Here is a 22,822-nt window from a genome sequence, read left to right as displayed (position 1 = left end):
ATCCATGAAAAATCCCCAAAAATATTTACAGGGTTTTATTTCCCTGCAAACCCTAATTTTCCCCACAGAAAGCTGATTTTTCCCTCAGGCATGGGGCAGTACCTGGCGCAGCCCTCACAGACCAGCTCCAGCTCCTGCCTGGAGCCCCTCTGCTAAAAACCCATGAAAAATTCCCAAAAAAAATCCATGAAAAATCCCCAAAAAATCCCTAAAAATATTTACAGGGTTTTATTTCCCTGCAAACCCCAATTTTCCCCACAGAAAGCTGATTTTTCCCTCAGGCATGGGGCAGTACCTGGTGCAGCCCTCACAGACCAGCTCCGGCTCTGGGAGCCCCTCCTGCAAAACCCAATTAAAAATTCCCAAAAAAATCCCCCAAACCCCCCAAAATTCCCATTTTTCCCCCTCGGGGCAGTACCCGTCGGTGGTTGCTGAGCACAGCGTAGTGCTCCACTTTGCCGAAGCGCAGCCCGGCGCAGACCAGCTCCAGCTCCCGGAATCCCTTCAGCCAAAAACCCATGAAAAATTCCCAAAAAAATCCATCAAAAATCCCACAAAAAATCCCCCCAAAGATTCCCTGGGGATTTTTTTCCCTGCAAACCCCAGTTCTCCCCACAAAAATGTCGATTTTTCCCTCGGGTGTGGTGCTCCACCTGCTCAAAGCTCAGCCCTCACAGACCAGCTCCTGCCTGGAGCCCCTCAGCCAAAAAGCCATGAAAAATTCCCAAAAAAAATCCATCAAAAATCCCCAAAAAATCCCCTAAAAGATTGCCAGGGTTTTATTTCCCTGAAAACCCCCATTTTCCCCACAAAAATGTCGATTTTTCCCTCAGGTGTGGTGCTCCACCTGCCTGAAGCACAGCCCTCACAGACCAGCTCTGGCTCCCGGAGCCCCTCGGCCAAAAACCCAATTAAAAATTCCCAAAAAAATCCATCAAAAATCCCCCAAAAGATTTCCTAGGTTTTATTTCCCTGCAAACCCCAATTTTCCCCACAAAAAGCCAATTTTCCCCTCAGACATGGTGCTCCACCTGCCCAAAGCGCAGCCCTCACATACCAGCTCAGGCTCTGGGAGCCCCTCCAGCAAAACCCAATTAAAAATTCCCAAAAAAATCCCCAAAAAAACCCCCCAAAATTCCCATTTTTCTCCCTTGGGGCAGTACCCGTCGGTGGTTGCTGAGCACGGCGTAGTGCTCCACCTTGCCGAAGCGCAGCCCGGCGCAGACCAGCTCCAGCTCCCGGAATCCCTTCAGCCAAAAACCCATGAAAAATTCCCCAAAAAATCCATCAAAAATCCCTCCAAAATCCCCAAAAAGATTCCCTGGGGATTTTTTTCCCTGCAAACCCCAGTTCTCCCCACAAAAATGTCGATTTTTCCCTCGGGTGTGGTGCTCCACCTGCTCAAAGCTCAGCCCTCACAGACCAGCTCCTGCCTGGAGCCCCTCAGCCAAAAAGCCATGAAAAATTCCCCAAAAAAATCCATCAAAAATTCCCAAAAAATCCCCTAAAAGATTGCCAGGGTTTTATTTCCCTGAAAACCCCAATTTTCCCCACAAAAATGTCAATTTTTCCCTCAGGTGTGGTGCTCCACCTGCCTGAAGCACAGCCCTCACAGACCAGCTCCTGCTCCCGGAGCCCCTCTGCCAAAAAGCCATGAAAAATTCCCCAAAAAAATCCATCAAAAATCCCCAATAAATCCCCTAAAAGATTGCCAGGGTTTTATTTCCCTGAAAACCCCCATTTTCCCCACAGAAAGCCAATTTTTCCCTCAGGTGCAGGGCAGTACCTGGCACAGCCCTCACAGACCAGCTCCAGCTCCTGGAGCCCCTCGGCCAAAAACCCAATTAAAAATTCCACAAAAAATCCATCAAAAATCCCCAAAAAATCCCCCTAAACATTGCAAGGGTTTTATTTCCCTGCAAACCCCAATTTTCCCCACAAAAAGCTGATTTTTCCCTCAGGCGTGGTGCTCCACCTGCCTGAAGCACCGCCCTCACAGACCAGCTCCTGCTCCCGGAGCTCCTCGGCCAAAAACCCATGAAAAATTCCCCAAAAAAAACCCCCAAAATTCCCATTTTTTCCCCTCGGGGCAGTACCCGTCGGCGGTTGCTGAGCACGGCGTAGTGCTCCACCTTGCCGAAGCGCAGCCCGGCGCAGACCAGCTCCAGCTCCCGGAATCCCTCGGCTGGGAGGTTCCCCAGGTGCACCAGGTGAGAGCGGAGCGAGGAGGTGTCCACCTGCAGGAGAGACCCTGGGGTTAGCTGGGAAAAGGGGGAAAAAGGGGAAAAAGGGGGAAAAAAAGGGAGGGAAAGGGGAAAAAGGGGAAGGGGGAGAAAGAGGGAAAAATGGGAAAAAGGGGGGAGGTGGAATAAGGGGGAAAGGAGGGGAAAAGGGGAGAAAAAAGGGAGGGAAAGGGGAAAAAGGGGAAGGGGGAGAAAGGGGAGAAAGGGGAGAAAGAGGGAAAAATGGGAAAAAGGGGAAAAAGTGGGGAGGTGGAAAAGGGGGGAAAAAGGGGAGAAAAGGGGGAAAAGTGGGGAGGTGGAAAAGGGGGAAAAAGGGGAGAAAAGGTGGACAGGGGGAAAAAGGGGGAAAAAGAAGGAGAGAAAAGGGGGAAAAGGGAATGGGGGAAAATGGGGAAAGGTGGGAAAGGGAGAGAATGGGGGAAAGGAGGGAAAAGGGGGAAAGGGGGAAAAGGGAGGAAAGGGGGGAAAGGGGGGAAAGGGGGAAAAGGGAGGAAAGGGGGAAAAGGGAGGAAAGGGGGAAAGGAAAGAGTAAAAAAGGGGGGAAAGTGGGGGAAGGGGGAAAAGGGAAAAGGGGGGAAGAGGGGGGAAGGAGGAAAAAGGGGGGAAAGGGGAAAAAAGGAGGAGAAAAAAGGGAGGGAAAGGGGGAAAAGGGGAAGGGGGAGAAAGAGGGAAAAATGGGGAAAAGGGGAAAAAGGGGGGAGGTGGAAAAGGGGGGAAAGGGGGGTTTGAAAAGGGGAGAAAAGGTGGAAAGGAGGGAAAAAGGGGGAAAGGGGGAGAAAAGGGAGAAAAGTGGGGAGGTGGAAAAGGGAAAAAGGGAGAAAATGGGGAAAAGTGGGGAGGTGGAAAAGGGGAGAAAAGGGGGAAAAGGGGGAAGGTGGAAAAGGGGGGTTTGAAAAGGGGAGAAAAGGTGGAAAGGAGGGAAAAAGGGGGAAAAGTAAGGAGAAAAAAGGGAGGGAAAGGGGAAAAAGGGGAAGGGGGAGGTGGAAAAGGGGGGAAAGGGGAGAAAAGGAGGAGAAAAAAGGGGAAAAAGGGAATGGGCAAAAGGGGGGAAGTGGGAAAATGGGGAAAGGCGGGAAAGGGGGGTAAGGGAAAGGGGGAAATGGGGGAAAGGGGGGAAAAGGGGAAAAAGGAAGGAAAAGGGGGAAAGGGGGAAAAGGGGGAAAAAAAGGAGGAGAAAAAAGGGGGGAAGGGAGGAGGAGAAAGGGAGAAAAAGGGGGGAAGGGAGCGAAAGGAGAAAATGGAACAAAGAAGGGTAAAGAGGGAAAAAAAGGGAAGAAAATGAAGGGAGAGAAAGAGGAAAGGGAAAAAGGAGAAAGAAGGAAAAAAGGAAGGAGAAAAGAAGGGGGGGGTGGAACAAAGAGGGGGAAAAGGAAGGGAAAAGATAAAGGGAAAAAGGGGGAAAGAGGGAAAAAGGAAAGGGATAAAGAAAAGGGGGAAAATCGAACAAAGAGGGGAAAATGGGGAAAAGAGGAAAAAAAGGAAAAAATGGAAGGGGGAAAAGGAGGAAATAGGAAAAATGGAAAAAAAGAAAGGAGAACAAAAAGAGGGAAAGGGAGAAAAGGGGAAAATGGAATAAAGATGGCGAAAGAGGGAAAAAGGGAAAGGGGGAAACAGGAAGGAGGAAAAAAGGAGGAAAAGGAAAAATGGAAGGAAAAGGGAAGGAGAAGGGGAAAGGGAAAGGGAAAGAAGGGGAAAAGGGGGAAAAAAGGAAAAAATGGGAATAAAGGGAGAAAAAGGGAAAGAGGAGAAGGAAAGGGGGGGAAAGGGAATGGAAAAAATGGGGAAAGAATAGGAAAAGGGTGAAAAATGGAAATAAGGGGGGAAAGGAAGGAGAAAAGAGGGAAGAAAAAGTGGGGAAAAAGGAGGAAAAAAGGGTGAAAAAATGGGGGGAGAAGGGGGAAAATGAGGAAAAGAGGAAAGGAAGGGAAGAAAAGGGAAAAAAGGGGAAAAAAGGGGGAAAAGGAAGAGGAAAAAGGGGAAAAAGGGGGGAAAAGAAAAAAATCCCCTCTCCACCTATAAATGAATGGAATTTTGAGCTGGAATTGAGAAAAATTCCCCATTCCCATTTTGAATTTTTCCAACACTTTTTTTTTTTTTTTTTTTTTAGGGAGAAAACCTCTGAGGCACCTGAGAAGAATCCTGGAATAAATCCTGGAATTCTGAAAGGATGAAAGGGAGATTCCAGAAATCCCAAAAAAATCCCATTCCGGGGATAAAATGGGATTTATCCCAGCCTGAAATGCTCAGGAATGAGCACTCCCAGCTCCCAGTTAATGAAATTCCAAAGAAAATTAGGGTAAAATGAGGAAAAAACTTGGGCTAATGAGAAAAAACTCACATTGGGATCAGAATCCTTGATGAGGGACAGGAAAATCTCTTCCTTTAGGGAGAGAAAAAAGGGATCGAAGCTTAATTAATAATAAATAAAAATTGACTAATAATTAATAATTGAACTAATCAATCATACTTAAAATGTTCATCATGTCAAAATCCAAAAGAATATTTCCCAGGATCAATTCCCAGGGGGAAAATCCCTTTTTTTAAACTCCAGGAGTGCTAAAAATTCTATTTAAATTCTATTTAAATCCCAAATCCTGATTGAAGTGGAAAACTGGGGATTTTGTTCCCAGTTTTTCCCACAATTCCCAAATCCCCACATTCCCCACAATTCCTCCAATTCCCACAATCTGCAAATTCCCAAATTCTCACAATTCTTCACATTCCCACAATTCCCAAAAATGCCCCAATTTCCCTCAATCCCCCAAATTCCCCAACTTTCCTCAATCCCACAATTCCTAAATTCCCACATTTGCACAATTCTCAAATCCCCACAATCCCCCAAATTCCCAACTCCCCCAATTCCTACAATCCCCATAATCCCCAAAATCCCACAACTTCTCCCAGTCTCACAATTCCCAATTTTCCCCAACTCCTAAAACTCCCCCAAATTCCCAAAATTCCCCAATTTCTCTCAATCCCCCAAACTCCCCCAATCCCAATCCCCCAATTCCCCCAAACCCCCCCAATTCCCCAATTCCCCAAACTCCCACAATTCCCCAATTCCCCCAATCCCCAAAATTCCCCCAATTCCCCAACTTCCTTTGATCCCCACAATCCCCCAAATCCCCCAATTCTCACAATCCAATTCCCCCAAACCCCCACAATTCCCCATTTCTCACAATCCCCAAATTCCCCAATTTCTCTCAATCCCTCAAACCCCCCCAATCCCAAACCCCCAATCCCAAATCCCCAATCCCAAACCCCCAATCCCAAATCCCCAATCCCAAACCCCCAATCCCAAATCCCCAATCCCAAACCCCCCAATCCCAAATCCCCAATCCCAAACCCCCAATCCCAAATCCCCAATCCCAAACCCCCAATCCCAAATCCCCCACTTCCAAACCCCCCAATCCCAAACCCCCAATCCCAATCCCCCAAACCCCCCCAATCCCAAATCCCAAACCCCCAATCCCAAACCCCCAATCCCAAACCCCCAATCCCAACCCCCAATCCCAAACCCCAAACCCCCAATCCCAACCCCAAACCCCCAATCCCCAATCCCAAACCCCCAATCCCAACCTCCAATCCCCAATCCCAAACCCCAAACCCCCAATTCCCAATCCCCCAAACCCCAATCCCAACCCCAATCCCCAATCTCCAATCCCAATCCCAAACCCCCAACCCCCAATCCCAATCCCAACCCCAATCCCAAATCCCCAATCCCAATCCCAATCCCAACCCCAATCCCAAATCCCCAATCCCAACCCCCAATTCCAACCCCCAATCCCGAACCCCAAACCCCCAATCCCAACCCCAAACCCCCAATCCCCAATCCCAAACCACCAATCCCAAACCCCCAATCCCCAATCCCAAACCCCAAACCCCCAATTCCCAATCCCCCAATCCCCAATCCCAACCCCCAATCCCAAACCCCCAACCCCAATCCCAAATCCCCAATCCCAATCCCCAATCCCAATCCCCCAAACCCCCAATCCCATCCCAATCCCAATCCCAAACCCCCAATCCCAACCCCCAATCCCAAACCCCCAATCCCAAATCCAGCAATCCCAATCCCCCAACCCCCAATCCCCAATGCCAATTCCAATGCCAATCCCAATCCCAATCCCAATGCCAATCCCAATCCGAACCTCGTTGCGCAGGTGCCGGTGCCGGGGCTCAGGCTGGATGTGGAGCTGGTTCCCGTCCAGGCACATGGGGAAGAATCCGTAGAACTTCACCATGGACTCGGCCGCCCGCTGCGGGATCTCCAGGTACGCCTGCCACAAACCCCCCAATCCCAAAATGCACCCCAAAAACCCCACCGCGTCCCCCGCAATCCCAAAGGATCCCACGGCAATCCTCGGGAAAAAAATCCCCGAGGAATTCCCAAAGGGTTCGCCCAACGTCTCCCCCCGAAAGCGGCGAAAATGTCGCGCAAAATTCCCAAATTTACACGATAAAAATATCCAAAAAAATTTCAAAAATGGCCCCAAAAATCCCCCTAAAATATCCCCTAAAATCCCCCCCAAAAAACCCCCTAAAATCCCCCCAAAAATTCCAAAATTCCCCAAGCTGCCCCTGCCCCATTCCTGGTATGTTTTTTGGGAGGAGAGCAGCAGCAGGTCCTGCAGGCCCCTGAAGGGCTTGGTGAAATCACCCAAAAATCCCAAAAAATTTCCCAAAAATCCCCAAAAAATCCCCCAAGAAAATCCCAAAATCCCCAATAAAATCCCCAAAATCCCCAAAAATTCCCAAATCCACAAATCCCCCGATTATTTTACCTTTTTGTGGGAGGAGAGCAGCAGCAGGTCGTGCAGGCCGCTGAAGGGCTTGGTGAAATCCCCAAAAAAATCCCCAAAAATCCCCAAAAAATCCCCAAAAATCCCCAAAAAATCCCCAAAAATCCCCAAAAATCCCCAAAAATCCCCAAAAATCCCCAAAAAATCCCCAAAAATCCCCAAAAATCCCCCAAAAATCTCCAAAAAATCCCCAAACGCCCCAAGCCCCCGATTGTTTTACCTTTTTGTGTGAAGAGAGCAGCAGCAGGTCGTGCAGACCGCTGAAGGGCTTGGTGAAATCCCCAAAAAATCCCCCAAAAATCCTCAAAAAATCCCCAAAAATCCCCAAAATCCCCCAAAAATCCCCAAAAAATCCCCAAATCCCCAAAGCCCCTGCTCCTGGTACCTTTTTGTGGGAGGAGAGCAGCAGCAGGTCGTGCAGGCCGCCGAAGGGCCGGGCCAGGTTGTGGAGCTCGTCCTGCCCGCAGCCCTTGGGCGGCAGGTTGGACACGAGCAGCACAGAGCAGGGCTCGGGGAGAGCGTCCTGAGCCAGAGCCTGAGACAGAGACAGAGCCTGAGACAGAGCCTGAGCCCAAATCCTGACCCAAATCCTGACCCAAATCCTGATCCAAACCCTGATCCAAACCCTGAGCCCAAATCCTGATCCAAATCCTGATCCAAACCCTGATCCAAACCCTGATCCAAACCCTGATCCAAACCCTGAGACAGAGCCTGAGCCTGAGACAGAGCCTGAGACAGAGCCTGAGCCCAAATCCTGACCCAAATCCTGACCCAAATCCTGATCCAAACCCTGATCCAAACCCTGAGCCCAAATCCTGATCCAAACCCTGAGACAGAGCCTGAGCCTGAGCCCAAATCCTGATCCAAACCCTGAGCCCAAATCCTGACCCAAACCCTGATCCCAAATCCTGATCCAAACCCTGATCCAAACCCTGATCCAAACCCTGATCCAAACCCTGATCCAAACCCTGATCCAAACCCTGATCCCAAATCCTGATCCAAACCCTGATCCAAACCCTGATCCAAACCCTGAGACAGAGCCTGAGCCTGAGACAGAGCCTGAGCCCAAATCCTGATCCAAACCCTGATCCAAACCCTGATCCAAACCCTGATCCCAAATCCTGATCCAAACCCTGATCCCAAATCCTGATCCAAACCCTGAGCCCAAATCCTGATCCAAACCCTGAGACAGAGCCCAAACCCTGATCCCAAACCCTGAGCCCAAATCCTGATCCAAACCCTGATCCCAAACCCTGATCCCAAACCCTGAGCCCAAATCCTGATCCAAACCCTGATCCCAAACCCTGAGCCCAAATCCTGAGCCCAAATCCTGATCCAAACCCTGATCCCAAATCCTGAGACAGAGCCCAAACCCTGAGCCCAAATCCTGATCCCAAATCCTGATCCCAAACCCTGAGCCCAAATCCTGATCCAAACCCTGATCCCAAACCCTGAGCCCAAATCCTGAGCCCAAATCCTGATCCAAACCCTGATCCCAAATCCTGAGACAGAGCCCAAACCCTGAGCCCAAATCCTGATCCCAAATCCTGATCCCAAATCCCAAATCCCAATCCTGATCCCAAATCCCAAATCCCAATCCTGATCCTGAGCCCAAATCATGATCCCAAATCCTGATCCTGATCCCAAATCCTGAACCTGATCCCAAATCCTGAACCTGATCCCAAATCCTGATCCTGATCCCAAATCCTGAACCTGATCCTGATCCCCATCCCAAATCCTCCACAATTCCCAAATCCCCACAATTCCTACAATTCCCACAATTCCAAAATCCCCACAATTCCCCCAATTCCCAAATCCCCCCAATCCCCCCAATTCCCAAATCCCCACAATTCCCACAATTCCCAATTCCCACAGTTCCCAAACCCCCAGAATTCCCCAAATTCCCCCAAATCCCAAAATCCCTGCTGACCTTCCCGCCTGGATCCGTGGGCTCCTCGCTCGCTGGAAGTTCTGAAATTGGGGAAAAGGAGCAGCTCGACCCCACAGAATTCCCAAATTCCCTTTAACCCCCCTTTCCCCAAGATTTCCCCCCATTTTCCCACATTTTTTCCCAATTTTTCCCCATCTCCCCCCAATTTATCCCAATTTTTTTCCCCATTTTCCAAAGTTTTTCTTAAGATTTCCCCCCCATTTTCCAGAGGGTTTTTATCCCATTTCCCAACTTTTTAATTCCCATTTTAACAAATTTTTCCCCATTTTCTTTCCCCCTTTTCCCAAGTTCTTTTCCCATTTTCCCAAGTTTTTTCCCCAAATTTTCCCCAATTTTTTGGGTCATTTTTTTCCCATTTTCCCAAGTTTTTTTTCCCCCGAATTTCCTCCTCATTTTCCCGAATTCTTTTTGCCAATTTTTCCCATTTTCCCAAATTTTTTTCCCCAGTTTTTTTCCCCCTGTTTCCTTTTCCCCAACTTTTTTCCATTTTATTTCCCATTCCCTCTTTTTTTCCCCATTTTCCCAACTTCCATCCCCATTTTTTCCCCCCATTTTCCCAAACTTCTTTCCCAAATCCCCCCAGGACTTTTCCCCCCATTCCTCAATTTTCCCAATTTTCCAGAAGTTTTCCCCCCATTTTTCCCCATTCCAGCTCCACGAAAATCCCCCGGAATTCCCAAAATTCCTGAAATTCCCTGGAATTACCTGGCCCGGCCTCGGGGACTGTTCCGGGCTCCTCCTGCTCGGGGGAGATTTTGGGGTCGGGATTTTTGGGGTCAGGATTTTTGGGGTCGGAATTTTTGGCATCCGAGGGCTCCGATCCCAAAGTTTCCGGCCCGGCCTCGGCAGCAGCTCCGGAATCTTCAGCCGCTGCTTTTCCTGCAGGGAAAAATTCCCGATTTTCCCAATTCCCCATTTTCCCAATTCCCATTTTTCCACTTTTTTCCCCATTTTCTCATCATTCTCCCAAGGTTTTTCCCCATTTTCCCATGTTTTTATCCCATTTTCCTTTTTTTCCCCATTTTTTCAAAGGTACTTTCCCCATTTTCCCAGGATTTTTTTCCCATTTTCCCGAGATTTTTTCCCATTTTCCCACATTTTTCCCATTTTCTTCAGCATTTCCTGATTTTTTCCCCTTTACCCCACAGTTTATTTCCCATTTTCCCGATTTTCCCACTTTTTTCCCCATTTTCCCAAGATTTTTCCCCATTTCCCCCCGGTTTTTCCCATTTTCCAGTTTTTTCCTCATTTTTCCACTTTTCCCACTTTTTTCCCCACATCTTTCCCCATTTTCCCAATAATTTTCCCCCACTTTCTTCCTCATTTTCCCCAAGTTTTTTCCCATTTTCCCAAGGTTTTCCCCCATATTTTTCCCCATTTTCCCAAGGTTTATTTCCCATTTTCCCAATATTTGTCCCCATTTTCCCACATTTTTCCCATTTTCCCCAAGATTTTTCCCCCATTTTCCCAATTTTCCCCCCATTTTTTCCTCATTTTCACAACTTTTTTTCCCATCTTATTTTCTCCATTTGCCAGAATTTTTTCTATTTTCTCTTCCCATTTTCCCCAAATTTTCCCAAGTTTTTCCTCTATTTTCCCGATTTTTTTCCCCATTTTTTCCCCATTTTCCCAACTTTTTACCCCAATTTATTTCCCCTTTTCTAAACTTTCCTTCCATTTTCTTTTCCCATTTCCCCAAGATTTTATTTCCCTTTTTCTGAGGATTTTTTAACTTTTATTTCCCAATTTTTTTCCCCATTTTTTTCCCAAGAATTTTCCCATTTTTTCCCCATTTTCCCCCCTCACCTCCCACATTTGAGATTTTTTTCACTTTCTTCTCTCCCGGAATTTTCTTCACTTTTTCCTTCTTCCCTACAAAAAAAAAAAACCAAAAAAATCCCCAAAAAATCCAAGGAATTCCAAGGATAGGAAAAAACAAAATTCAATAATTTCCTGTTGAAACGCAAATAAATTAAAATTAATTCAGCCAATTAGGCAGGTTAATTAAGCACTAATGAGTGATTAATTGCTAATTATCTCACCTGGCAGGGCCTTGGGGCTCTTGGTGCTGCTGCTGGGGATTTTCCTGGCGGGAGAAAAAAGCGGCAAAAAAATCAAATTATTAATGAGGAATTATTAATTAACGACCCCAATTAGTGCAATTAGCGCTAATTAAGGAGGCGGGCCTCACTTGGTGCTGGCTGGAGTTTTTTTGGGGTTCAGGACTCGTTTCTTCACCGTCTTCTTCACCTGCAAGGGAAAAAGTAAAATTCGTTAATGACTGGTGTTAATTCACAGTAATTAATTAAAAAAAAAAAAAAGCGAAGGATTAAATAATTCCCGTGGAATTCCCTGCCAGCATTCCCAACAGGAATCCTCATGGAATCCCCTCCCAGCAGGAATTGTCATGGGATCCCCTATCACCATTCCCAGCAGGACTCCCAGTAGGAATCCCCATGGAATCCCCTCTCAGCATTCCCAGCAGGAATTCCCAGCAGGAATCCCCCCTCATCATTCCCAGGAAATCCCCTCTCAGCATTCCCAGCAGGAACCCCCGGTCAGCATTCCCATGGATTTCCCAGCAGGAACCCCCTGTCAGCATTCCCATGGATTTCCCAGCAGGAATCCCCTCTCAGCATTCCCATGGAATTCCCAGCAGGAACCCCCTGTCAGCATTCCCATGGAATTCCCAGCAGGAACTCCCTGTCAGCATTCCCATGGAATTCCCAGCAGGACTCCCCCCTCAGCATTCCCAGGAAATCCCCTCTGAGCATTCCCAGCAGGAATCTCCAGCAGGAATCCCCAGTCAGCATTCCCATGGATTTCCCAGCAGGAATCCCCTCTCAGCATTCCCACGGAATTCCCAGCAGGAATCCCCCCTCAGCATTCCCAGGAAATCCCCTGTCAGCGTTCCCCGGAATTCCCGGCAGGAATCCCCGGCAGGACCCCGCTCAGCATTCCCGGCAGAAATCCCCGGCAGGACCCCCCTCAGCATTCCCATGGAATCCCCAGCAGGACCCCCCTCAGCATTCCCCAGAATTCCCGGCAGGAATCCCCAGCAGGACCCCCCTCAGCATTCCCTGGAATTCCCGGCAGGAATCCCCAGCAGGACCCCCCTCAGAATTCCCCTGGAATTCCCGTGGGAATCCGTCGGTCCGTGCCTCACCGGCGCTCTCTCGGCCACGCAGACCCGGACGCGTTTCCCGTTGAGCAGCACCGGCGCCGTCTCGGCGAACTTGACGGCGGCGATCACGGCCTCCTTGTAGTTCATCTCCAGGTACGCCTGCGGGAACGGCATTCCCGGTGTTCCCGGTGTTCCCGGTGTTCCCGGGGTTCCCGGCGTTCCCGGGGTTCCCGGGGTTCCCAGTGTTCCCGGTGTTCCCGGCGTTCCCGGGATTTGGGGCATCGGCGGGGAACGGGAGTAAAGAGAAAAAACGGAAAGGGGGGAAAGGGGGAAAGGGAAATGGGGAAATGGAAAAAGGGGAAAAGGGGGAGAAAAAAGGGAAAAAAAGTGAAAAGGAGAAAGGGAAAAGGGGGAAAGGGAAAAAAAGGGGAAAGGGGAAAAGGGAAAATTGAAAAAAGGGGAAAAGGGGGAAAGGGGAAAAGGGGAGAAGGGAAAAGGGAAAAGGGAAAAGGGAAAAGGGAAAAGGGAAAAAGGGGAAAAGGGGAAAAGGGGAAAAAGGGAAAAGGGGAAAGGGAAAAGGGAAAAGGGAAAAGGGAAAAAGGGGAAAAGGAGAAAAGGGGAAAAGGAGAAAAGGGGAAAAGGGAAAAAGGGAAAAGGGGAAAGGGAAAAGGAGAAAGGGAAAAAAGGGAAAGGGGGGGGAAGGGAAAAGGAGAAAGGGAAAAGAGAGGGAAAAGGGAAAAAAGGGGAAAGGGAAAAAGGGGAAAAGGGAAAATTGGAAAAGGGAAAAGAGAAAAAAAAAGGGGGGAAAGGGGAAAAATCCATAAAATCCCAGAACTGCAAGAGGGAACTGCTGACCCCAATCCCAAATCGCCCAGAGGGATCTTTGGGAACGCTGCATCCCGGATTCCCATTCCCAATCCCCCATTCCCATTCCAAATCCCCCATTCCCAATCCCCCATTCCCAATCCCAATCCCCCATTCCCAATCCCAATCCCCCATTCCCAATCCCCCATTCCCAATCCCCCATTCCCAATCCCCCATTCCCAATCCCCCATTCCCAATCCCAATCCCACACTCCCAATCCCAATCCCCCATTCCCATTCCCAATCCCCCATTCCCAATCCCAATCCCCCATTCCCGTTTTTCCGTACCTGGTTGCGGGAGCGCAGCAGGATCAGGTCGCTGACCTTCCCGAAGGGCTGCACCATTCCCAATCCCCCATTCCCAATCCCAATCCCCCATTCCCAATCCCAATCCCCCATTCCCAATCCCAATCCCCCAATCCCAATCCCCCATTCCCAAATTCCCGTTTTTCCGTACCTGGTTGCGGGAGCGCAGCAGGATCAGGTCGCTGACCTTCCCGAGGGCTGCACCATTCCCAATCCCCCATTCCCAATCCCAATCCCCCATTCCCAATCCCAATCCCACATTCCCAATCCCCCATTCCCGTTTTTCCGTACCTGGTTGCGGGAGCGCAGCAGGATCAGGTCGCTGACCTTCCCGAAGGGCTGCACCAGGCGCTTCAGGTCCTGCTCGGAGAATCCCGAGTCCGGCAGCTCCGAGATCTGCAGCACGGTCCCGCAGCTCAGCAGCTCCTCCCGCAGCAGCTGTGTGGGCACAGAGCCAGGGTCAGCGGGCACAATTCCCAAAAATCCCCAAAAATCCCCAAAAATTCCCAAACATCCCGACTGAGCAGGTACAATCCCCAAAAATCCCCAAAAATCCCCAAAAATCCCGAGCGAGCGGGCAGAAGTCCCAACAGTTCCGCAAAATCCTCCAAAACCTGGAGTGAGCAGGCACAATTCCCAGAAATTCCCAAAAATCCCAAGTCAGTGGGCACAATCCCCAAAAATCCCATGAGCGAGCAGTGCAGAATTCCCAAAAATCCCTAAAAATCCCCAAAACCCCCAAAAGCTGGATTGTTTTGGGAACCCCAGGAATTTCCACAAACCTGAGAAATCCCCAAACCAACCCCACAAATTTCCACAAAGCCCCCAAATCCCAGGAATCCCCAAACCCAAGGAATCTGCACACCCCACAAGTTCCCCAAACCCCAGCAATTCCCCAATATCCTCCAAACCCCCAAAACCCCAAAAATCCCAAACCCCAGAAACCCCAAACCCCAGGAATTCCCCCAAAACCTCCAAGTCCCTCAAACCCCAAAATCCTCAGGAATTCTCCCAAACCCCCCAAACCCTGTGAATCCCTAAACCCCACAAGTTCCCCCGAAACCCCCAAACCCCAGGAATTCACAAACCTCACAAGTCCCCCAAACCCCACAAACCCCAGGAATTCCCCCAAACCCCAAAAACACCAGGAATTCCCCCAAACTCCCCAAGTTCCCCAAACCCCACAAATCCCAGGAATCCCCAAACCCCAGGAATTCCCCCAAACCCCACAAGTTCCCCAAACCCCAGGAATCCCCAAATCCCAGGAATTCTCCCAAGCCCCACAAATCCCCAAACCCCAGGAATCCCCAAACCCCACAAGTTCCCCAAACCCCATGAATCCCCAAACCCCAGGAACTCCCCCAAACCCCAGGAATCCCCAAACCCCAGGAATCCCCCCAAAACTCCCCAAGTCCCCAAAACCTCCCAAACCCCAGGAACCCCCCCAAACCCCACAAGTTCCCCAAACCCCATTAATCCCCCCAAACCCCAGAAACCCCAAACCCCATGAATCCCCCAAACCTCCCAAGTTCCCCAAACCCCACAAACCCCAGGAATCCCCAAACCCCAGGAATTCCCCCAAACCCCAGGAACTCCCCCAAACCCCTCAAGTTCCCCAAATCCCATGAATCCTCAAACCCCAGGAATTCCCCCAAACTCCCCAAGTTCCCCAAACCCCAAAAACCCCAGGAATCCCCAAACCCCAAAAACACCAGGAATTCTCCCAAACCCCACAAATCCCCAAACCCTAAAAGTTCCCCAAACCCCACAAACTCCAGGAATTCCCACAAACCCCAGGAATCCCCAAACCCCACAAACCCCAAACCCCATGAATCCCCCCAAACCCCAGGAATTCCCCCAAACCTCCCAAGTTCCCCAAACCCCACAAATCCCAGGAATCCCCAAACCCCAAAAACACCAGGAATTCCCCCAAACTCCCCAAGTTCCCCAAACCCCACAAATCCCAGGAATCCCCAAACCCCAGGAATTCCCCCAAACCCCAGGAACTCCCCCAAACCCCACAAACCCCAAACCCCAGGAATTCTCCCAAACCCCACAAATCCCCAAACCCTACAAGCTCCCCAAACCCCAGGAATCCCCAAACCCCACAAGTTCCCCAAACCCCAAGAATCCCCCCAAACCCCAGGAATCCCCAAACCCCACGAATCCCCAAAAACCCCATGAATCCCCCCAAAACCCCCCAAGTCCCCAAAACCTCCCAAACCCCAGGAACCCCCCAAACCCCCCACACCCCTCACCACACACCCACCCTATTGTACGGTTGACTCTTCCCAGCCGCTTCATCCTCCTCCTCCTCCTCCTCCTCCTGACCATTTTTGGGGGTCGCTTGCGAGGCTCCATCCTTGGTTTTGGGGGTGGGTTTGGGGGTGGTTTTGGGGGCGGGTTTGGGGGTCCGGCGGGCGGCGGGCGGCGCGGGCAGCGCCCCCTGCAGGCAGCGGTGCCGCTGGAACTCGGCCAGGAAGCGCGGCCCCAGCGAGCGCACCACGGCCTCGAGCGCGGCGCGGCCCCGGCTGCGGCTGCGGCTGCGGCTGCGGCTGCCTGCGGGGACAGCGGCGGGGCCGCGGTTGGCAGCAGGAACCCGGGGGGTTTTTGGGGATTTTTGGGGGAAAAAATGCGATTTTTTTCGGATTTTGGGGGGCGCCTCCAGCGCGGCGCGACCCCGACTGCCCGAGGCGACGCAACGACGGGAAGCCACGGTTAGGTGCGGAAACGTGGGATTTTGGTAGAAAAACACAGGAATTTTGGGGGAAAATGGGAATTTTGGGAGAAAAAAATAGACTTTTTTAAAGAGAAATGGGATTTTTGGGGGAAAAAATTCGATTTTTTTCGGATTTTGGGGGGCGCCTCCAGCGCGGCGCGACCCCGACTGCCCGAGGCAACGCAACAATGGCAACGACAGGAAGCCACGGTTAGGTGCGGAAACGTGGGATTTTGGTAGAAAAACCCAGGAATTTTGGGGGAAAATGGGAATTTTGGGAGAAAAAAATAGATTTTTTTAAAGAGAAATGGGATTTTTGGGGGAAAAAATGCGATTTTTTTCGGATTTTGGGGGGCGCCTCCAGCGCGGCGCGACCCCGGGCAGCTGCGGCTGCCTGAGGGAACAACCGGAACCCACAGCTGGGTGGGGAAACAGTGGGAATTTTGGGTGAAAGAAGGAAATTTTTGGGGAAAATGGGAATTTTGGGAGAAAAAATTTGAATTTTTTTAAGAGAAATGGGATTTTTGGGAGAAAAAATGCGATTTTTTTCGGATTTTGGGGGGCGCCTCCAACGCGGCGCGACCCCGACTGCCCGAGGCGACGCAACGACGGGAAGCCACGGTTAGGTGTGGAAACGTGGGGGTTTTGGGGATTTTGGTAGAAAAAACACAGGAATTTTTGGGGAAAATGGGAATTTTGGGAGAAAAAATACAATTTTTTTAAGAGAAATGGGAATTTTTTGGAGAAAACATGCGAATTTCTTTTGATTTTGGAGTAACCAGCAGCGCGGCGCTGTCCCGGCTGTGGCTGCCTGAGGGAAGAACAACGGCAACAACAGGAAGCCACGTTTGGGTGTGGAAACAATGGGAATTTTGAGAGAAAACCAGGTTTTTGGGAATATTTCTAGGAAAAATATGGGAATTTTGGGAGAATATGGGAATTTTTGGGGGAAAAAATGCGATTTTTTTCGGACTTTGGGGGCGCCTCCAGCGCGGCGCGACCCCGACTGCCCGAGGCGACGCAACGACGGGAAGCCACAGTTAGGTGCGGAAACGTGGGATTTTTGTAGAAAAACCCAGGAATTTTGGGAGAAAAAAATATGCGTTTTTTTGAGAAATTGAAATTTTTGGGGGAAAGATGCGATTTTTTTTTTTGGATTTTGGGGTGGCGCCTCAAGTGCGGCGCTGTCCCGGCTGCGGCTGCCTGAGGGAAGAACGACGGCAACAACAGGAAGCCACGTTTGGGTATGGAAACAATGGGAATTTTGAGAGAAAAACAGGTTTTTGGGAATATTTCTAGGAAAAATATGGGAATTTTGGGAGAATATGGGAATTTTTTGGGGAAAAAATTCGATTTTTTCGGATTTTGGGGGCGCCTCCAGCGCGGTGCGACCCCGGCTGCGGCTGCCTGAGGGAACAACCGGAACCCACAGCTGGGTGGGGAAACAGAGGGAATTTTGGGCGAAAAATGGGAATTTTTGAGGGAAAACCGGGAATTTTTGGGGAAAAAATGAGGTTTTTTGGGGCGAAAAGGAGAATTCTTTTGGATTTTGGGGGCCTCCAGCACGGCCTGGCTGTGGCTGCCTGAAGGAACAATGGGAACCCATGGCTGGGTGGGGAAAAAACGGGCATTTTTGGGGGGATTTTTGGGACTAAAAAATGGGAATTTATTGGGGCACATTTTGGGAAGTTTGGAGGAAAAAAAAGAGAGTTTTATATTAATTTTTGGGGGATTTTTTGGGGGAAGAAATGGGAAGTTTTTGGGGAAAAAGTGGGAGATTTTGGGAGGATTTTTTGGGAATTTTGTGGGAAAAATGGAAATTTTTGGGGGGGGATTGTTTTGGAATTTAGTGGGAAAATGAATTTTTGGGGGAAAAAATGGGAATTTTTAGGGGGATTTTTGGGACTAAAAATAGGAATTTTTTTGAATTTTTACATTATTTTTTGGGGGGGTTTTGGGACAAAAAGAATTTTTTTGGGTGGATTTTTTTTGGGGAACAAAGGGGAATTTTGGGGGGATTTTCTGGGAATATTAGGAGAAAAAATGGGAATTTTGGGGTGAAAAAAATGGGAATTTTGGGAGAAAAAATGGGAAATTTTTTTGGAAAAATACAGGAATTTTTTTGGAATTTTTGGGGGAAAATGGAAATTTTGGGGGGGAATTTTGGGAGAAAAAAGGATTTTTTGGGGGGGAAATGCAAATTTTTTGGGGAAAAAAAAGGATTTTTAAAAAATTATTAAAATGTTTTTTGAATTATTTGGGAATTTTCTGGGAATTCTTTGGGACTCTGAGCCTGCAGTACTTACGGGCTCGGAGCCTTCCTGGGCTGCTTTAATTAGTCCTTAATTAGTCTTTAATTAGTCCTTAATTAATGCCCGGCTGCTGCACGGCTGCAGAGAACCTACAGGGCGCTTATTGGTCAGAGAATTCCCAAATCATTTCCATTTACCCCTAAAAAAATCCTGGGAATCCCAGAATTCCCACTGGGGGGAAAAACCTTTGGGATTTCCACGGAGCATTCCCAAAATTTCCATTGGGAATTGCACTGAGCATTCCCAAAATTCCAATTATGGGTGAAAAACCATTGGGAATCCCACAGAACATTCCTCAAATTCCCATTGGGAATCACATTGAGCGTTCCCAAAATTCCCATTGGGAATCACATTGAGTATTTCCAAAATTCCCATTGGGAATTGCACTGAGCATTCCCAAAATTTCCTTTGGGAATCCCACAGAACATTCCCAAAATTCCCATTGGGAATTGCACTGAGCATTCCCAAAATTCCACTTATGGGTGAAAAGCCATTGGGAATCCCACAGAACTTTCCCAAAATTCCCATTGGGAATTGCACTGAGCATTTCTATAATTCCCATCGGGAATCGCACTGAGCATTCCCAAAATTTCCTTTGGGAATCCCACTTAACATTCCCAAAATTCCCATTGGGAATCGCACCAAGCATTTCCAAAATTCCCATCGGGAATTGCACTGAGCATTCCCAAAATTTCCTTTGGGAATCCCACAGAACATTCCCAAAATTCCCAATGGGAATCCCACTGAGCATTCCCAAAAATTCATTTGGGAATCCCACAGAACCTTCCCAAAATTCCCACTGGGAATCCCACTGAGCATTTCCCAAAATTCCCTTTGGGCATGACAGAACCCTTTGGGAATCCCCCTGAATTCCCAAAATTCCCCCTGGGACTCTCCCGTGCCTCCCACGTTTCCAGGTTCCCGTGGTTCCCGGTGTTCCCCCGGTTCCCGGGGTTTCCGCAATTCCTGGTTCCTGCAGTTCCCGGGGTTCCCGCATTTCCCGGTCCCCACCGTTCCTGGTTCCCATTTCCTGGTCCCCACAGTTCCCAGTTCCCATTTCCTGGTCCCCATTTCCCATTTCCTGGTTCCCGGTCCCCGCAGTTCCTGGTCCCCATTTCCCATTTCCCGGTTCCCGCCGTTCCCAGTTCCCATTTCCCGGTCCCCATTTCCCATTTCCCAGTTCCCGCCGTTCCCAGTCCCCATTTCCCATTTCCCGGTTCCCGCTGTTCCCGGTTCCCATTTCCCGGTCCCCACAGTTCCAAGTTCCCATTTCCGTTTTCCCATTTCCCTGTCCCTGCCGTTCCCAGTCCCTGCCGTTCCTGGTTCCCATTTCCCGGTCCCCGCAGTTCCCGGTCCCCGCCGTTCCCATTTCCCGGTCCCCATTTCCCGGTTCCCGCAGTTCCCATTTCCTGTTCCCCATTTCCTGGTCCCTGCAGTTCCCGTTCCCCATTTCCCGTTCCCATTTCCCGTTCCCCATTTCCCGTTCCCAATTTCCCGTTCCCCATTTCCCGGTCCCCGCCGTTCCCATTCCCCATTTCCCGGTCCCCGCCGTTCCCGTTCCCCATTTCCCGTTCCCCATTTCCCATTTCTCGTTCCCGTTCCCCATTCCCCATTTCCCGTTCCCATTTCCCGTTCCCGTTCCCGTTCCCCGCTCGGGCAGTGACCTTGCGCGGTGCGGCCGGGCCGGCGGGCGGCGCTGGGCGATCTGCGGGGCCGGGGGCTGCCGCGGGGGCCGGGCCGGGCCCGGGGCGGGGAGCGGGGCCGGGAGCGGGAGCGCGGCCGCGGCGGGGCCCGCCCGGGGCTGCGGGAGCGCGCCCGCCGCGCCCGCCCGGGGCTGCGCGAGCGCGAGCGGCGCCGGCACGCGGGGCCCGCGGGGCCGCGGCGGCGCCGGGACGGCGACCAGCGGCTCGGGCTGCACGAGCCCGAGCGGCGGCGCGGCGTGCGGTTCTCCTTGCGCTCCGCGCCGTGCCTGCGGGATGGACACCGGTCAGAGCGGGAACGGGGATACGGGATCGGGGAGAGGGGATATGGGGATATGGGGAATTGGGATATGGGGTCTGGGAAACGGAATATGGGATCTGGGATATGGGAATGGGGATATGGGAGTGGGGATTGGGGATATGGGGTCGGGGAAAGGGAATACGGGAATTGGGATATGGGATTGGGTACATGGGAGTGGGATTGGGGAGTGGGGATATGGGGATATGGGGTCAGGGAATACGGGATTTGGGATGTGGGATTGGGTACATGGGAGTGGGATTGGGGAGTGGGGATTTGGGATGTGGGATTGGGTATATGGGACTGGGACTGGGGAGTGGGGATATGGGGTCAGGGAAAGGGAATACGGGATTTGGGATGTGGGATTGGGTACATGGGAGTGGGATTGGGGAGTGGGGATATGGGGATATGGGGTCTGGGAAAGGGAATATGGGATCTGGGATATGGGAATGGGGATATGGGAATGGGATTGGGGAGTGGGAATTGGGGTCCGGGAAAGGGAACACGGGATTTGGGATGTGGGATGGGACTGGGATTGGGGAGTGGGGATATGGGGTGGGGGAAAGGGGATACAGGATTTGGGATAAGGGATTGGGGAGTGGGGATATGGTGTCAGAGAAAGGGAATATGGGATTTGGGATATGGGATTGGGTATTTGGGACTGGGATTGGGGAGTGGGGATATGGGGATATGGGGAATTGGGATATGGGGTCTGGGAAATGGAATATGGGATCTGGGATATGGGAATGGGATTGGGGAGTGGGGATATGGGGATATGGGGTCGGGGAAAGGGAATACGGGAGTTGGGATGTGGGATTGGGTACATGGGAGTGGGATTGGGGAGTGGGGAATTGGGATATGGGGTCAGGGAATACGGGATTTGGGATGTGGGATTGGGTATTTGGGACTGGGATTGGGGAGTGGGGATATGGGGATATGGGGAATTGGGATATGGGGTCTGGGAAACGGAATATGGGATCTGGGATATGGGAATGGGATTGGGGAGTGGGGATATGGGGATATGGGGTCGGGGAAAGGGAATACGGGAGTTGGGATGTGGGATTGGGTATATGGGAGTGGGATTGGGGAGTGGGGATATGGGGTCAGGGAATACGGGATTTGGGATGTGGGATTGGGTATATGGGACTGGGATTGGGGAGTGGGGATTTGGGATGTGGGATTGGGTATATGGGACTGGGATTGGGGAGTGGGGATATGGGGTCAGGGAATATGGGATTTGGGATGTGGGATTGGGTATATGGGACTGGGATTGGGGAGTGGGGATATGGGGATATGGGGATATGGGGTCAGGGAAAGGGAATACGGGATTTGGGATGTGGGATTGGGTACATGGGAGTGGGATTGGGGAGTGGGGATTTGGGATGTGGGATTAGGTACATGGGACTGGGATTGGGGAGTGGGGAATTGGGATATGGGGTCAGGGAATACGGGATTTGGGATGTGGGATTGGGTACATGGGAGTGGGACTGGGGAGTGGGGATATGGGGAATTGGGATATGGGGTCTGGGAAAGGGAATACGGGACTTGGGATGTGGGATTGGGTATATGGGAATGGGATTGGGGAATGGGGATATGGGGTCAGGGAATACGGGATTTGGGATGTGGGATTGGGTATATGGGAATGGGATTGGGGAATTGGGATATGGGGTCTGGGAAAGGGAATATGGGATCTGGGATATGGGATTGGGTATTTGGGACTGGGATTGGGGAGTGGGGATTGGGGATATGGGGTCAGGGAATACGGGATTTGGGATATGGGATTGGGGATATGGGAAGAGGATTGGGGATTGGGGAATGGAGAAATGGGGTTGGGGAAAGGGAATACAGGATTTGGGATATAGGATTGGGGATATGGGATTGGGGAGTGGGGATTGGGGTCCGGGAAAGGGAATATGGGATTTGGGATTGGGTACATGGGACTGGGATTGGGGAGTGGGGATATGGGGAATTGGGATATAGGGTCTGGGAAAGGGAATATGGGATCTGGGATATGGGATTGGGGATTGGGGTCCGGGAAAGGGAATACGGGATTTGGGATGTGGGATTGAGTATATGGCACTGGGATTGGGGAGTGGGGATATGGGATTGGGGAATGGGGTAAAGGGAATATGGGATTGGGAAAGGGGAATGGGGATATGGGGATTGGGGATATGGGATCAGGGAAAGGGAATATGGGACTGGGGAGAGGGGAAAGGTAATGCGGGATTTGGGACATGGGATTGGGGATATGGGACTGGGATTGGGGAGTGGGGATATGGGGTTGGGCATTGGGGTTGGGGAAATGGAATGTGGGATTGGGGATATGGGATTGGGGAATGGGGAAAGGGAATATGGGATTGGGAAAAGAGAATGGGGATATGGGGATTGGGTGTATGGGACTGGGATTGGGGACTGGGGATTGGGGATATAGGATATGGGATTGGGGAAAGGGAATGTCGGACTGGGGAGAGGGAATACAGGATTTGGGATATGGGATTGGGGCGTGG

The 22,822-nt window shown here is 50.7% G+C and overlaps 1 protein-coding gene across 8 annotated transcripts in view; it reads right to left on the bottom strand.

Annotated features, from left to right (window-relative positions):
- The window catches only part of ZNF638 (zinc finger protein 638), a 54,864-nt gene that overhangs the window by 15,815 nt on the left and 16,227 nt on the right, over positions 1–22,822 (bottom strand). For 4 of the 8 annotated variants that reach the window (XM_085577393.1, XM_085577394.1, XM_085577399.1 and 1 more), the window contains exons 5-17: positions 19,982–20,286; positions 15,556–15,845; positions 13,578–13,724; positions 12,160–12,276; positions 11,185–11,243; positions 11,036–11,079; positions 10,800–10,865; positions 9,699–9,872; positions 8,972–9,013; positions 7,428–7,582; positions 6,392–6,520; positions 4,582–4,623; positions 2,097–2,237 (exon numbers count right to left, since the gene is read on the bottom strand). In XM_085577393.1, coding sequence (XP_085433519.1) covers positions 2,097–2,237; positions 4,582–4,623; positions 6,392–6,520; positions 7,428–7,582; positions 8,972–9,013; positions 9,699–9,872; positions 10,800–10,865; positions 11,036–11,079; positions 11,185–11,243; positions 12,160–12,276; positions 13,578–13,724; positions 15,556–15,845; positions 19,982–20,286 — 1,711 coding nt within the window. The remainder of the gene's footprint in view (positions 1–2,096; positions 2,238–4,581; positions 4,624–6,391; positions 6,521–7,427; positions 7,583–8,971; positions 9,014–9,698; positions 9,873–10,799; positions 10,866–11,035; positions 11,080–11,184; positions 11,244–12,159; positions 12,277–13,577; positions 13,725–15,555; positions 15,846–19,981; positions 20,287–22,822) is intronic. The other 4 variants (XM_085577396.1, XM_085577397.1, XM_085577401.1 and 1 more) reach the window with 2 other exon arrangements.

This window comes from Lonchura striata, chromosome 4 (assembly GCF_050655825.1).
Source record: "Lonchura striata isolate lonStrDom1 chromosome 4, ASM5065582v1, whole genome shotgun sequence".
Taxonomy (NCBI): domain Eukaryota; kingdom Metazoa; phylum Chordata; class Aves; order Passeriformes; family Estrildidae; genus Lonchura; species Lonchura striata.
The sequence above is the reverse complement of the archived record's forward strand: the minus strand, read 5'-3'. Positions and strand labels throughout refer to the sequence as shown.